Source organism: Giraffa tippelskirchi, chromosome 10, assembly GCF_054371585.1.
Source record: "Giraffa tippelskirchi isolate mGirTip1 chromosome 10, T2T-mGirTip1v1.2.pri, whole genome shotgun sequence".
NCBI classification, from domain to species: domain Eukaryota; kingdom Metazoa; phylum Chordata; class Mammalia; order Artiodactyla; family Giraffidae; genus Giraffa; species Giraffa tippelskirchi.
Genome location: NC_137284.1, coordinates 85009352 through 85025599, shown reverse-complemented (window position 1 = coordinate 85025599; position 16248 = coordinate 85009352). Strand labels below are relative to the sequence as shown.

The following is a 16248-nucleotide window of genomic DNA, read 5'->3' as shown; positions in this document are numbered from 1 at the left end:
AGACTAAATATAAGAGCTTATTCAATGACTTAGCAAATTTGATAGGAATTATAAGCTAATTCTGTACCAGCCTCATGCTATTTATGTATTAATTCTTCACCAACCCAGTAACTACACACTCATGTGGTTGGCTACATCTGCAGATTCTATGGACATTCCTTCTACAACCCCAGGGAGGGAACCAAGGCAGAGAGAGGTTAAATCCATATTCTCAACCACTGCAATAATATTGCTTTATGAGAGATATAAATCTGAATGATAGCTCCTGCTTTCAAATAGTTCAAAATGAAACAGACAACATGGCCACTTGAAAATATTAATCTGCAGTATAAGATTCATGTTATAATATTGTTGTGATACGGGGGTAGGGAGTAGGTGTGGAGAGTATAAAACACTAACTATAGACATCAGTGACTCATTCAAAGGAATTGTCACTTTGGAAGGAATCTCTGCTCTGAGATTTATCCTTCTGTCCATTTTTCATGTTTACCATTTGGACCTTTCTATACATTTAGGAACAACCTAAAGACTCAAAACCTGATGTTTAAAACTAAAACTAAAATATTTCATCAGAAACCATTTGATGAATGAAAGCACAAGTTTCCAAATAAATATAGTACTAACTGAGATAAAAAATAAATGATATTCTAAATGCGTCAACTAAGTTTCCAGTGCTTATTCAAAATTAAATTACCCAACAAATGTGTTTTTTAAATATAGTTTGGAAAATAAAAAAAGGAGGGAAGAAAAGATATAAAAGAAAAAAAAAACTACATTTGAATTTCGGATTTAAATTTTTTTAAAAAGGTCAAAAGACTTCTAAAGCCTGGACATACATGCTTTCTAAATGAATGAAAAATAGCACTATTACCTAATCCTACAGAGCTGTATACCAGGATATTGAAATTCAGATACTATAATATCTGAAATTCAGATACTATAATTTGTCAATTATAAAAGACAAAAGGGACAGCATTGATACTTACATTAAGCAGCTGTTCAAAAGCAAAACTAAATCCCTTCTTATAATCTGTGATTCCTTTTGCTGTGATATTATTCACTGCATCTTTCAGTACTTTCTTATTTCTCACATTTGCTTGGACGAGGTGCTGAAAACAGCTTACATCCTGGGCATTGCTGTTAAACTGCAAAAGATAAAAAGGTAAATATATAAATGAACATTAAAACCAATCGTGTAATTTTCACTGAATTCATGTTATACTTCTCAATCCTAATGCACTGCTTTCTCTTTCAGAAAGAAAAGTGAGTAGACTAGTAACAAAAGTGCACTAAAGATCAAACAGTAATTTCATCTACGCCCCAATTCCTATGGTAACAGTAATTAAGCCTCTCAGTTACATTCCTGAAGCTAGCTTGGTTTCCCTGATGATAAATTTGGGATTTGAGTTATGTGAGGTCCCTTCCAGCTCTCAAATTTTATGAGCATTTAGATTAAAAAAAAAAAACTCAACAAACAATGAAATATATTCAGAATTCAGAAATGATATCATGATGCCTGCACAGAATACAAGGAGAAACTGAGCATTTTACTTGCCTCGCATAAGGAAAAGCTTAATGGAAATACAGTGCACGGAATGATAGGAACAGAGGTTTAATATATTTGAAATCTGATGGTAGTCTCACCATGAGAGTTAAAACAGGAAAGTAATCTGAAAGAATCAAGAACAACAAGTGGCCTTTCAGCACTATCACTCTAGAGGTTATACAAGGAAGACAGTTGAATCATGGAGCAAGAGAAAGGGCAAGCAGGTCACTGCAGAGTTATTGCTGTGAGCGATAAGGGCCTGAAGTACAAAGAGGCTTCAGGAGGAGAAAACAAGCTCTAACAATACCTGTCTCAAACTGAAAATTTGAGAATGATCACCAAAGTAATTTCACCAACCATATACAAAGTATTCATTTAGTGCACAGGATATTTCCAAAATGATAGAAACAATAAGATTTCAGCAAGAAGACCAGGGAGCTGCTATGAGGGGGATCATCCTATCACTTATTACCTCTGCTGTGTGTATAAACCCCTTAGGCTCTTGGGGCTGGACTGTCATATCTGCAATAGAATAATAATAAAAACATTCTTGCTAAAAGGGGCTGGACAGATCAAATATTGAAGATATTCTCAGATCAAAAACATAGGTGTGGGAGGGGGGAAGGAAGGCTCAAGAGAGAGGGGATATATATATGTATGTATAATTATGGCTGATCTCTGTTGTACTGCAGAACCAACACAATACCGTAAAGCAGTTACCTTCCAATTAAAAAATCAATAACAAAAAGTGGATCATAAGCCAAAACGTAAATTTTACATAGTGATTATATATTCTTACAAATATCATTCTTTTTTCTCTGAAGGTCCTCCCTGAACACTAATATGATGAACTGTACAACTCATCACTCTATGAAGCAAACATTCACTGGCAGCCTGTTGTATGTCCCAGACTGTGTGTGCCAGGTGAGAGCCTTGTGCCTTCAGACATGAGGTAAATTATCCACACACATACACAAGGTTTGCTTGGTGCTGCATTGACTATTTTCTCTACAAATATTAAGCATTTCTGCTTTTAAAATGATCTACCATTAAGTTATTATTATTCACAAGAAACCCTAAGCATAGTTAAAAGGCTTTCCCATACTCACATAGGAAACACTTAATAGAGAGTCAGGATTCAAACCAGCACTGTGGCAGGAGTCTGGGATTCTAACTACCCATGCAGCACCTCTCAAAATATTACAATAAGTCATGATGTGTTCTGTAAAGCAACATAATACTAAGCTCTAAGAGATAATGGGTTCTAATTCAGACTGAGCAGTTGGAGGAAAGTTTCCCTAAGAAACTTGGCATTTCCCCAAAAACTTTGGCATTTCCTGTGATTCCAAAGAAATGCTTCCTTGAAGACAGTAGAGGAAGAACATTCTAGACAAACAGAACACATGTAAAAAGTTCCTTATGTGACAGAAAGAAAACAAACAAACAAAACCCTCTTAGGGAAACATGAAAATGAAGAGTTTAGCTCAGTCACATAAAAATGACCTCAGGCAGAAGGCAGGGATGGACTGTGCAGTGTCTAATGGAAATGCTGAACAACTGGGAATTAGGAACATATTTTCTGTTGAACAGCCAGTCACAAAAGGTTTTAAGCCAAATGTAAAATAATTTAACCTAGAACTTTAATAGCTCACTCTAGCTGCTATTTGGGAAGTAGTTTTAAGGTGAGCAGCATGTAAAGGATGAAAAATAAGCAGAAGGCTACTGCAGTAACCTAGCTTACTAGACTAAGGGATTTTATTCTTCATGGAGGTGGTCAAAGAGAGGGATTCAAGACTTACTCTGGAGACAGAATCACTAGGCAGTGGTGGTGGAGAGTAAGAAAAGAGTGGTGTCTTCAATGACTGCCAGGTTTCTGACACGGGTATCTGGGTGGCCGGAGAAGGGATGGGTTCAGGGACACTTGAGGATCAGAGAAGGGAGGCGGAGAGTTCAAGTGCAGGTGAGATTTCAACATGTGAGATACACAAATGAAACTGTCAAGAAATCATCACGTTAAAAGCAACAGGCTCAAAAGAAGTCTTGATTAAATATAAAAAAACGGAAAGCTTCAGCAGAAAAATTTGGTTTAAAACCACGTGAATAAAAGTGAAGCAGAGGAGGAGTCCTGGAGAAAACTGAGTAGGAGTAAGTTCCCATGGAGGCAGGAAGGAAATCAGGAGATGGGACTGTCTTAGACGACGAGGGGGAAAAAAAACCAACGGTCTCAAGTAGAACACATTGTGGTGCAGAGACAAAGAGATGAGGACTTATAAGAGCCCATTGAACTCATCCAGTTACACAGGCATCTGGAGGCGGGGTGGAACATAATTGGAACGATGGAATGCGCTGAACAACAGTGAGAAGGATTAGCCTGTGCAGAGGCAAGTGTTCAGAGCACCTCGGCTGAGAGGCAGAGAAGGAAAAGGGTGGTCCCTACGGGGACACACTAGGGTCAAGAAAAGTCTTCAAAGTGAAGGGTCATCAGAGCAAGAGAGGATTTATATTGAAGAGAAAAGGAAGAAAATGATGCAGGAAACAGAACAGAGGTGAAAAACAAAGCTCTTGCGAAGACGGGGAAGGATGGGAGACAGATGGCTTGTAGAGGAACAACCCTTTAAGAAACCATGTACAGTATCCACTTCATTGTTCTAGGAAAGAAGACTGAGGGCTGACTACAGACATTAGGTGTATGGAAATTTGATGTGGGAAGATGACACTATTGCGTGTGGCTTTTGTCTCGAATGGACAATGAGGCAAGGCCACCAGGATAAAGGTAGAGGTGGAAGGTTTGGAGGGAGTATAGATAAAACAGGAAGTAAAATGTCCTCATTAGAAAAGACCCTGATGCTGGGAAAGATTGAAGGCAGGAGGAGAAGGGGATGACAGAGGACAAGATGGTTGGATGGCATCACTGACTTAATGCACATGAGTTTGAGCAAACTCCAGGAGATGGTGAAGGACGGGAGGCCTGGCGTGCTGCAGTCTATGGGGTCCCAAAGAGTCGGCCACGACTGAGTGACTGAACAACAACAAAAATGTCCTACACAGATAAATACTCAGGTCTTGGTCAGTTTTACTTTGAACGCTACGTTCAGGTACATCATATATATGAGAACAAAGCTCTGATATACTTGTTTTCTGTTTTTAATAAATTCAAACATTGAAAATTCCTTATCTTTTATTATTATTATTTTGTCTGTGCCACAGAGCATGTGGAATCTTAGTTCCCTGACCAGGTATCAAACCTGTGCCCCCTGCAGGGAAGAGTGGAGCCTTAAACACTGGACCGACAGGGAAGTCCCTGAAAATGATCTTCAGATCTGAAATGCACTGCCTTTTTTCGCACATTATTTGATAATCTGACACAATCTTAATCTACATATTCTGTTCTGAAAGTAGAAGAATGTGAGAATTCCCATGTTAGAAAGTAAAAATGAAATAAAATCAAATAAAGCAAAAGTAAACAATAGATTGCCAATATAGTAATAGTAAAATATCTGACTTTAAAGAATAATTAGAAATTATTACAGGGAATGTTATTATGTGATTTAGTTAAATCATAAAACTGATAAAGTTACAAGTTATGTAAAAAATGAACATTGAATAATGTATTGCCCTGAGTCTTTCAGCTGACCTTGACCTGCTTTTAACAGAGGAAAGCAAAGTATCTCATTAAGTCTCTTCAACACAAACTGATTAAATGTAAATTTGATTCATTAAATACAAATTCAGTGATGTACAACAGAAATACCATAATTAAAAATGCATAAATAATGCAGAGAAAAGAATAACTTACAAAGTATAAGTCCCTATGGCAAATTTTATTCTCAAAGAAAGAGATGAGAAATGTGAAAAGTTCCAGCTTAGGTAAGTATATATTTCACGAATATCTTATGCTTACTCGCTTTTAGAATAGGAAAAGAAAAACAGATTTACTTTCATGAACTGAAACTGCACAACTTTCTTTCGACTGAACAACTTTACAACTGAACAACTATCACTCACTCACTCATAAAGCTTTGAAATACTACATGGTGATTGAAAATATACTTAAGGAGTCTTGCTTTTGCCATCTTTTAAGAAAATATTTCTTTTAAATATGTACACTTATCTAACCCTAAAAAGTGTGTTAGTTGCTCAGTCGTGTCTGACTCTTTGCGACCCCATGGACTGTAGCCTTGCCAGGCTCCTCTGTCCATGGAATTCTCCAGGCAAGAATACTGGAGTGGGTTCCCATTCCCTTCTCCAGGGGATCTTCCTGATCCAGGGATCAAACCCAGGTCTCTCTTCATTGCAGGTAAATTCTTTACCACCTCACTATCAGGAAAGCCCTAACTAACCCTACAGAGACTCAAATCCAAACTAACATCACACTCATTCCTTTCCTGATCCCAGAAAATTCAACCAAGTAGGTTCCTTCCTAGAAGTGCTGAGAAAATCTGCTAGCACACTGAGACAGGAAGTTGTGTGGGTTAACGTGAGCATCTGGGGTAGAAATTAGGAAGGATGTGTCTCTCTGCCTCAGAACTTAAACATTTCCTCTTTCATATACCCTGCTCATTCCGCTTATTACACTTTTCTTCACTTGCTTGTCCACTTACCTCAATATTCTCTCCTTATAAAAGGCTTTCATGATCTTCCTTGACTAGGTCAAATCATCCCATTAAAAGTTCTCATAGGCCTAAATCTATCGTTTATATGGACTACATCATGTTTATAATTCTATATTTCTTTGCATGATATTCTGTTTAAACTTTCAACTGGATTAAAAGCCATGGTCAAAGAAAACAGCCATCCTATCACTGTAATTGACATAGTAATAGGTATGCATATAGTTGGTATACAATAAACATAAAAACAATATTTACTGAATGAATATGTGGAGTTTAAGAAAATTAGAAAATAGGGCACAAACATCAATCAATTATCGAGCTAAAGGCTTCTAACTGTAGGAACTGTATTTTAGTTCTCCATATCTTATTGAATGTGTACATCTGTAAATATACTTTGTCCAAGCAGATATTACTAAAATATCCAAATGAAGATGTATGCATATCACGTAGCATGGAGCCCAACACAGTATATATTTTAAATCAACTGCAACTTTAAAAAGTGTTTTAGTAAAAACGTTAGTATGCTCCATGTGATGAAATAAGAATAGATTCCTGGATTCACGAGACAGATTCATATAAGCAATATCAGCTTTAGTGAGCTTTACATAAAGTTCATTAGTGTAATGATACAAGTGTCCCTCAAACATTAGTTTAGTGCTTGAAACAGTCTCTGAGCATAACCATGAACGGTAAATGTCAATGCTTCCAATGAACCTTCCTATTAAATATCACAGTCAAGTACACAAACAAAAGTAAAAGATACTTTAGGGCCCAAACAAATTGTTAATTTCTCAAATGAGATATTTTAAACCCTTGGTTTTGTAAAGGCAATGTCTGTTTTTTGTTTTGATATCCTATGCTGAATAACAAAAAAACCCACAAAATATCTCTGAGAGAGGAGGCTCTGTGGCTCATTGGATTAATTTAGGATACGAACACTGAAAGGCTGGCATTGCCTGATACACACAAATCAAAGAAGCATCAAATTCCTAGAAAGCAACCCTGTTGAGGAATGGCACCTATAATAACCTTCACGGAGCACAAAAGCACACCCTGAAGAGGGTGGTGGGCTCAAGAAGTTTTCCTCTGGAATGCTGAAGAAGCAAAGGGAAAATAAACCCAAAACTGATATTCTTCTGCTTGAAACTGCAGAAAAAAAGTGACCTATTTAATCAGTCGATCACTCAGTATGCCTTTAATTACTTCATCTATGTATTTCAAATTCTTTCTTCTTTTGCCATGAAAAAGTAATATAGTGTAAAATTGTGGGCTCACACTGTGTAGATAGTCAGCAAAAACAAATCAAATTCAGACTGGCCTACTTTGGACCATGGGTATTTTTTAAAACTAGAAAATGTGTGTAAAATACTCAACATAGTTAACTACTATACATAGTTTATATAACAAATTTATGTTATATAAAATAATTTAGATGGAGTATCTAAGTTAAATAAACTGCATAAAATTTTCCACATCTGGCAGTAGTTACAAATTATGGTATCAGAAGCTATCCACATTCTGGACACCAGATGGCGATGCAGGAAAAGCAAAGCAAAGTGAACAGGGGCTGTGATCTTCAAAATCTAGGTTGTTTTATTCCTACCAAAATTTTTCCCCTTTATTTTGACTTTTCCAGTAGGAAACTGGTAAATATTTAAAGAAACAAAAAGGTTATCCTAAAATCCGGGAAAATATCTCATAGCATTTATCCATATGCATATGTACCTACGCTAATAAAGTAATGCTCCATATTCTCCAAGCCAGGCTTCAGCAATACGTGAACCGTGAACTTCCAGATGTTCAAGCTGGCTTTAGAAAAGGCAGAGGAACCAGAGATCAAATTGCCAACATCTGTTGGATCAGTGAAAAAGCAAGAGAGTTCCAGAAAAACATCTATTTCTGCTTTATTGACTATGCCAAAGCCTTTGACTGTGTGGATCACAACAAACTATGGAAAATTCTGAAAGAGATGGGAATACCAGACCATCTGACCTGTCTCTTGAGAAACCTGTATGCAGGTCAGGAAGCAACAGTTAGAACTGGACATGGAACAACAGACTGGTTCCAAATAGGAAAAGGAGTATGTCCAGGCTGTATATTGTCACCCTGCTTATTTAACTTATATGCAGATTATATCATGAGAAACGCTGGGTTGGAAGCAGCACAAGCTGGAATCAAGATTGCTGGGAGAAATATCAGTAACCTCAGATATGCAGATGACACCACCCTTATGGCAGAAAGTGAAGAAGAACTAAAGAGCCTCTTGATGAAAGAGAAAGAGGAGAGTGAAAAAGTTGGCTTAAAGCTCAACATTCAGAAAAATAAGATCATGGCATCCGCTCCCATCCTTCATGGCAAACAGATGGGGAAACAGTGGAAACAGTGGCTGACTTAATTTTCTGGGGCTCCAAAATCACTGCAGATGGTGATTGCAGCCACGAAATTAAAAGACACTTACTCCTTGGAAGGAAAGTTATGACCAACACAGACAGCATATTAAGAAGCAGAGATATTACTTTGCCAACAAAGGTTCATCTAGTCAAGGCTATGGTTTTTCCAGTAGTCATGTATGGATGTGAGAGTTGGACTATAAAGAAAGCTGAGCACAGAAGAATTGATGCTTTTGAATTGTGGTGTTGGAGAAGACTCTTGAGAGTCCCTTGGACTGCAAGGAGATCCAATCAGTCCATTCTAAAAGAGATCAGTCCTGGGTGTTCATTGGAAGGACTGATGTTGAAGCTGAAACTCCAATACTTTGGCCACCTGATGCGAACAGCTGATTCATTTGAAAAGACCCTGATGCTGGGTAAGATTGAGGGCAGGAGGAGAAGGGGACAACAGAGGATGAGATGGTTGGATGGCATCACCAACTCAATGGACATGAGTTTGGGTGAACTCTGGGAGTTGGTGATGGACAGGGAGGCTGGGCGTGCTACGGTTCACTGGGTCTCAAAGAGTCGGACACAACTGAGTGACTGAACTGAACTGAGTAAGTACCTACTCCTAGTTAAGAATGATTTTAAGTTTTTTATACATTGCCAAATTACTTTTCAGATATATTGTGCTAATTTAAATATATGTGTAAGAGTCTGACTTCACTCACACAAGCACAATATTTTTACTTGCTAGAGTGTAATTCAAAACAATATTTCAATATTCAATAATTACTACAATTTGTTGATGGCTAATGAAGTTAAACTTTTTTTCATAAATTAGTTGACATAAATCTGTGAATTGTAAATTCTACTTTTTCCAGTTTGTTGTTTACCTTCTAATTTTAAATTTTGAACCTGTATTTTATGACTTATTAAAATATTTTTATGCTTAGAAAAGTATCTACTATTAAGGTAATACATGTCTGCAGTCTCCACTAATATTTGATGCTTTGTTTGCTTATTTTACATTTTGTTTTCAGTCATGGTGGAAATTATTACCCTCAATATTATTAAGTGACAATTAAAGTGCTTTTTCAAATAGTCAATTTCCCTTTTATTGAATAATTTTTCATTCCTGACCCACCCTGTTTAATAAAGATTATGGATGTATTTAGTTTAATAACTGTAAATGTATTCCTTTACTATTTTCATGATTTTACTGGCTTTTAACTTTTAATAGTAATAATTAAAATATTAGCTAACATGTACTGAGAAGCACAACTATGCCAATTGAAGACCGTCACATGTGTTAATTCACGTAACCTTTACCAAGTTTTAGGTCTTAGCTGTAACATGGTTTCCACTGTACAGTTGAGGAAATGAGGCTTAGAGTGTGAAAGAAAGCACTCAGAGTCACGGAGAAACCAAGGTCAGAACTCTACTTCAAACTCCAACACTTGAGACTTTCTCCGTGGTGCTTTATCACTTTCAGTTTATACCAGGAGTGTAAGCTGCCATACTCTATCATGCTACCTTTTTCACTGAAATTCAGAACTATCTTCTGACAAATTAAAACCACATTTAGCAATAATTTTGGAACAAATTGCTATCTTCACAAGAATCAACTTTTCAATTCAGGAAGAATTCTCCATCAACTTCAATATATGTATACATATATTTCACATACTCGTCCCTCTTTCTTAAAATGCAAGGCATCAGTCAAGAAGATCAATCAAGATCACAGAGTAAGAGGACATGGATTTCACCTTCCCTGACAAACACATCAAAAACATATCTATGTGTAGAACGGTTCTCACTGCAACTAACTGGAAAGTGGGTAGGAAGGGAAGACAAGTAATGGATAGGGACCTATGCCCCTCGGAAGGGACTCAAAGGAAAAGGGAGATTACACAGGCGGAGCGCCTCCTGGGGAGTGAACGGAGAGAGCCACAGACTGGGTGCCCTGATACCGGCTACCTACTCAGGGAAGATGAGACCCTTTTGCTGGTTGGAAGGCGTCTGGGATGAACAGGAGGGCTGTGAGTGGCTCAGACCCAACTTGTGAGGGGGGCACGCATGAGCTAGCCTGCCCCTAAATCAGGGTGGAGAAGGTGGAGAGGAGACTTCTCTAGTGGCTGCTGGTTTCCCACAAGCACCCGGCTGCTCACCTCAGGCCAAGCGGAGAGGGCGCTCTGGCCCCACTCACTCTATGTCACGCTGGGCACTGGATCGAGGGTGGTCACAGCCGAGCAGACTCAGCCCAGGGACACAAAGGTTACTCTGTCCCCGGGCGGAGCCTGGCTGGGCTGGCAGCAGCCACTGCCAGCACTTACTCAAGCAGTGCCTCAGAAGAAGCCTGGGTTTCTGATGGCAGCTGCTCCATCTCCATCACACCTCATGCCCCAGTACACTCTGAGAGTCCAGATGGGCCCTGCCTGCCCTGCGACGTGTCTCTAAACAGAGTAGGGGCAGCAAAGTCTAGGGATGGTGATCAGCTATGAGGGACAAAAGGGACTTGCAGCCAAGGCTGTGTCTGAGCAGAGCCAGCAAACAAGAGCGGGTGCCTGAAGGAGCAGCTCATCTGAGACAACTCAGATCTCTGTCTGCAGACAAGATAAGCCACGAGGTCCCTCGGGCCCTCCCTAGCTTCAGCACCCCTCCTTCTCTGAGGCAAGGATCCCATCCTGGGGAGACGGGAAAACACAAACTTAAAGAGAACAGAACCAACTCAGGCCTGACCATAAAGGCTTTTCCCCCACAAGGTGGGATCAGACCCCACATCCAATAGGGCTGTGATGTCCATTGAGCAAAGGGGACGCCTTGCCTCACATCCAGCTCCAGCTTTAGCCCCTCTGTGTGCAGCCCCTCCTCTACCAAGGTGACAGATGTCAGCACATCCTGAAAAATGATGTCACTTGCATTCACATCAAACCAGTTCTCCCACGAAAGGGCAAATGAGCACATGCAGTCTGTATAGGGACAGACTGCACTCACATAAGAACACACACTTAAGACTGCAATAGGTAACTGTTTCACCTAAATTCACAGAGACAGAGAAATTTAAGCAAATTATAAGGCAGAGGAACTGCTCTCAACTGGAAAAGCAAGAAAAAACCCCTGAAAAAAAAGAACTAATGAAACAATTTAGGAGATAAAGAATTCAAAGCATTGGTAATAAAAATGTTAATTTATTAAGGAAAACAATAGATGAATACAGTGAAAAATTTAAGAGAGATCTAGAAAATAATATAAAGACCCAAACAGAAATAAAGAATCCAATAACTCAGTTCAGTTGAGTCGCTCAGTCGTGTCCGACTCTCTGTGACCCCATGAATTGCAGCACGCCAGGCCTCCCTGTCCATCACCAACTCCCGGAGTCCACCCAAACCCATGTTCATCGAGTCAGTGATGCCATCCAACCATCTCATCCTCTGTCGTTCCCTTCTCCTCCCGCCCCCAATCCTACCCAGCATTAGGGTCTTTTCCAATGAGTCAACCCTTTGCATGAGGTGGCCAAAGTATTGGAGTTTCAGCTTCAACATCAGACCTTCCAATGAACACCCAGGATTGATCTCTTTTAGGATGGATTGATTGGATCTCCTTGCAGTTCAAGGAACTCTCAAGAGTCTTCTCCAACATCACAGTTCAAAAGCATCAACTCTGCGGCGCTCAGCTTTCTTCACCGTCCAACTCTCACATCCATACATGACCACTGGAAAAACCATAGCCTTGACTAGATGGACTTTTGTTGGCAAAGTAATGTCTCTGCTTTTAAATATGCTATCTAGGTTGGCCATAACCTTCCTTCCAAGGAGTAAGTGTCTTTTAATTTCATGGCTGCAGTCACCATCAGCAGTGATTCTGGAGCCCAGAAAAGTAAAGTCTGACACTGTTTCCACTGTTTCCCCATCTATTTCCCATCCAATAACTAGAAAAAGAAAAAAAGAAAACCAACACTGTAAGGAATGAGTAGGAGACTAAGTGATACAGAAGAATGCATAAGTGATCTGGAAGAATGAATAATGAAAATCATCCAATTAGAAGAGCAAAAGGAAGAATTTCAAAAATGAAAACAGTTTAACCGCTCTTTGGAACAACAATAAGTATACCAATATTCGCATTATAGGGGCCTCAAAGGAGAAGAGAGAGAAAAGGGCATCTAAAATGTATTTGAGGGATCTATGGCTGACAAGCATAGGTCCCTCAGGCTAAAGGAGAGGGCATGATACATTCAAAGTCCTTAAAGGAAAAAATCTGCAACCTAAGATATTCTACCCAAGATTATAATTTCAAATAGAAGCAGAGACAAAGAATTTCTCAGACAAGCAAAAAGTAAGAGACCATCAATACTAAACACAGCCTAAAAGAAATGTCAAAGGGTCTTTTCTAAATGAAAACGAAGTAAAAATCTATATGAAAGGAAAAATCTTACTAGGAAATGCAAATATATTGAAAGTACTAAGGATCGACCACTTACATATGCCAATATGAAGAGTAAAAGACAAAAAATTGTAAAAGCAAACATGCGTGCATGCTGAGCTGTTTCAGTCGTGTCCAACTCTTTACGACCCTATGGACTGTAGCCTGCCAGCCTTCTCTGTCCATGGGGATTCTCCAGGCAAGAATATTGGGGTGGACTCCCATGCCCTCCTCCTGGGGATTTGCCTGATCTAGGGATCAAATCCATGTCTCTTATGTCTCCTGCATTGGCAGGCAGGTTCTTTACCACTAGTGCCACCTAGGAAGCCCCTAAAAGAATCATAACTACAATAATTATGGGATAAAGAGGAAAATGCAAAATATGACATCAAAAACACAAAATGTAGGGGACAGGAATAAAATATAGATCTTTTAGAATGTGCTTGAACTTAAATCACAATCAGTTGAAAACAATTAGATACAGTTATAGGTAAACATATATGAACCCCATAATAATCACAAACCAAAAACCAACAGATGCAGAAAATTTTTTTAAAAAAAGGAACACAAGCATACTAAAACAGAAACTTAGCAATCCAAAGGGAAGAAACAAAAAAAGAAAAGGACGAAAAAGAACTACAAAAACAATCAGAAAACAATAAAACAGCAATAAGTATAAACCTACCAATAATTACTTTAAATGTACATTTAATCCAAGAATACATAGAAAGGATCAAGTTAGATTTATTCTAGGATACAAGGATGGCTCAAGATATGAAAAACAATTTGATATACCACATTAACAAAACAAAGACAAAAACCACATGACCATCTCAATAGATGCAGAAAAAGCATTTGACAAAATCCATCATCCATTCATGATAAAAACTCTCATCAAAGTGGGTACAGAAGGAACATACCTCAACATAATAAAGGCTATTTATGACAAACCCACAGTCAATGTAACAGTCAATGCTGGGGGTATAAATTGGTGTGGCCACTATGGAAAACAGTATGGAGATTCCTCAAAAAACTAAAAAAGGAACTACCATATGATTCAGTAATTCTACTCCTAGGTTTATATCCAGCAAAAACAGAAACACTAATTCTAACGGATACATGCACCTCAATGTTCACAGTAGCACTGCTTATCATAGCAAAGATTTGGAAGCAATCCAGTGTCCATCAATAGGCAAATATATAAAGGAGATGTGGTATACATGCAGTGGGATAATTTTCAGTCATTACAAATAATAAAAATCTGCCACTTACAACGATGAAGATGAATCTAGAGAATACTATGTGTAATGATATAAGTCAGAGAGACATTTAACATATCACTTTTATGTGGAATCTAAAAACTAAACAAATGTATATAGTAAAACAGAATTACAGATATAGAAAACAAACGAGTGGTTTCCTTGGGAAGATGGAGGGGGAGGGACAAGCTAGGGATATGGGATTAAGATACACATACTACAGTGTATAAAATCGACAAGCAACAGGGCTATATTGTAAAGCAAAGGGATTATCTTGTAATAACTTTTAATGAAGTATAATCTGTAAAAAATACTAAATCACTGTGCTATATACCGAAAATTGAGAAAAAATTTTAAATCAATGATACTTCAATAAAAGTAGAGTAAAATGCATACCTTAAATATATTATTAAAAGCAATGTTAGTTAATGCACAGATTTGGCTAATATTGTGAATGTGATTTTAATTTCTATTATTAATCTCAGCTTAGCAAAAATCAGAAAATGTGGTCACCCTCCCCTGGTTAGAGGTGTCACACAAATCTTTGCTAACAGCACTCTGGATTTGAACACTCCTGTTCTTAAACTGATGTTGCTGTCCCCAAATAATGGCTGTTTGTTTACAGTTTCTTTAACTTACAGAAAAATATATATTTTTTAATTTACCATTTTTAAATTCAGTTTAGGAAAATCAGGTTTAGTCCAGGCTCTGTCTGTTATTGGAGAAGGAAATAGCAACCCAGTCCAGTATTCTTGCTTGGAAAATTCCATGTACAGAGGAGCCTGGTGGGGTAAAGTCCATGCGTGGGTTCGGAAAGAGTGGGACACGACTGGGTGACTATCACTCACTCACTCTGCCTGTTATAAGCACCCAAGGTCAAGGTTTATTTAATTATCCCCTCTGAGTTTCAGGTTTTTCTTTTCTGAAGTAAAAGTCTTTGGCAGATCTCTTGGAAAGCTCCTGAAATTCTAAAATCATATCATTTAGATCTATTAATTTTATCAATTAGGGAAAAATTACATAAATGAATATGAATAATAAATTTTGTATAACCAAAAGAAAATGGCATCAATAACATATGAAAATATTGAGAACATTAAGACAAAATTTATGTTTACCTCTAATTATAAATCATTGGCCATCAAAATTTTTGATAAATGCTGTCATTTTCAAATATTCCCATCAACTTGAATCATGACATGCTCAAAATTCAGTCTGTTAAATTTTGTCAAAATGTTGAATGAATTTCTGAATAAGTTTCAAGTATCTTTTTTAATATAGTCAATTTACATTTTGGGACAGAAAACTTTTAAACCTCTCTAATTATAGGCATTTAGAAGAATTTCAAGCAAGCATATGCTACTCTTTTGCTCTAGAATTAATTTGTATTTAGCTTCCTTGCTCATCTCTCCTTGATATTTGTGTTTTCTCAAACAGCTTTATAATTAGCCAGTGTACAATTCTGATTCCAAAGCACACACCCAAATAGAAGTATGGACAGCTGTCTCCCCAACATTCTCGAGATACAATAATCATATCAGTATTATTCCTAACACAAGTATATTTTCATAGCCCTGTGAGTGCCAGCTCTCAGATGAAGCTTTACTGAAATGACCAAATGATCATGTATCAAGGATTCTCACTCAAATTATCACTTTCTCTTCACCAGCACATGATGCAGAGCTGATCAGTATGCTTAATATTTTAGTGGTCATGAAGCTGATTACCTGGAACATCTTACCTAGTTGAAAAAAGAACTTTTGTGATGATGGCTGGATTTGCCTAAAGAACACAATGAGAAAGAACACCTAATGTGTTTACAAAGCAGAGATATGTCATACTAACAATGAATCAGGATGACTCCGGTCACTTAAAAACATAAAACTATTGCATCACTGATTCAAATTTACTATAAAATTCTGACATCTATGCAGAAATTTTTCCTCTAGCAAACTTTATTCTTGTCTTATTTTAAGAAATTGCCAGCTACCCCAACTTTCAGCAATCACCACCCTGATCAGGCAACCAATGGTCAG

The 16248-nt window shown here is 37.9% G+C and overlaps 1 protein-coding gene across 20 annotated transcripts in view; it reads right to left on the bottom strand.

Annotated features, from left to right (window-relative positions):
* The window catches only part of CACNA2D1 (calcium voltage-gated channel auxiliary subunit alpha2delta 1), a 524609-nt gene that overhangs the window by 89061 nt on the left and 419300 nt on the right, over positions 1–16248 (bottom strand). For all 20 annotated transcript variants that reach the window (XR_014067144.1, XR_014067142.1, XR_014067141.1 and 17 more), the window contains one exon: positions 987–1145. Coding sequence is in view for 16 of the 20 variants with exons in the window: in XM_081535600.1 (XP_081391726.1) it covers positions 987–1145 (159 nt within the window). In the remaining 4 variants the exon portion in view is untranslated. The remainder of the gene's footprint in view (positions 1–986; positions 1146–16248) is intronic.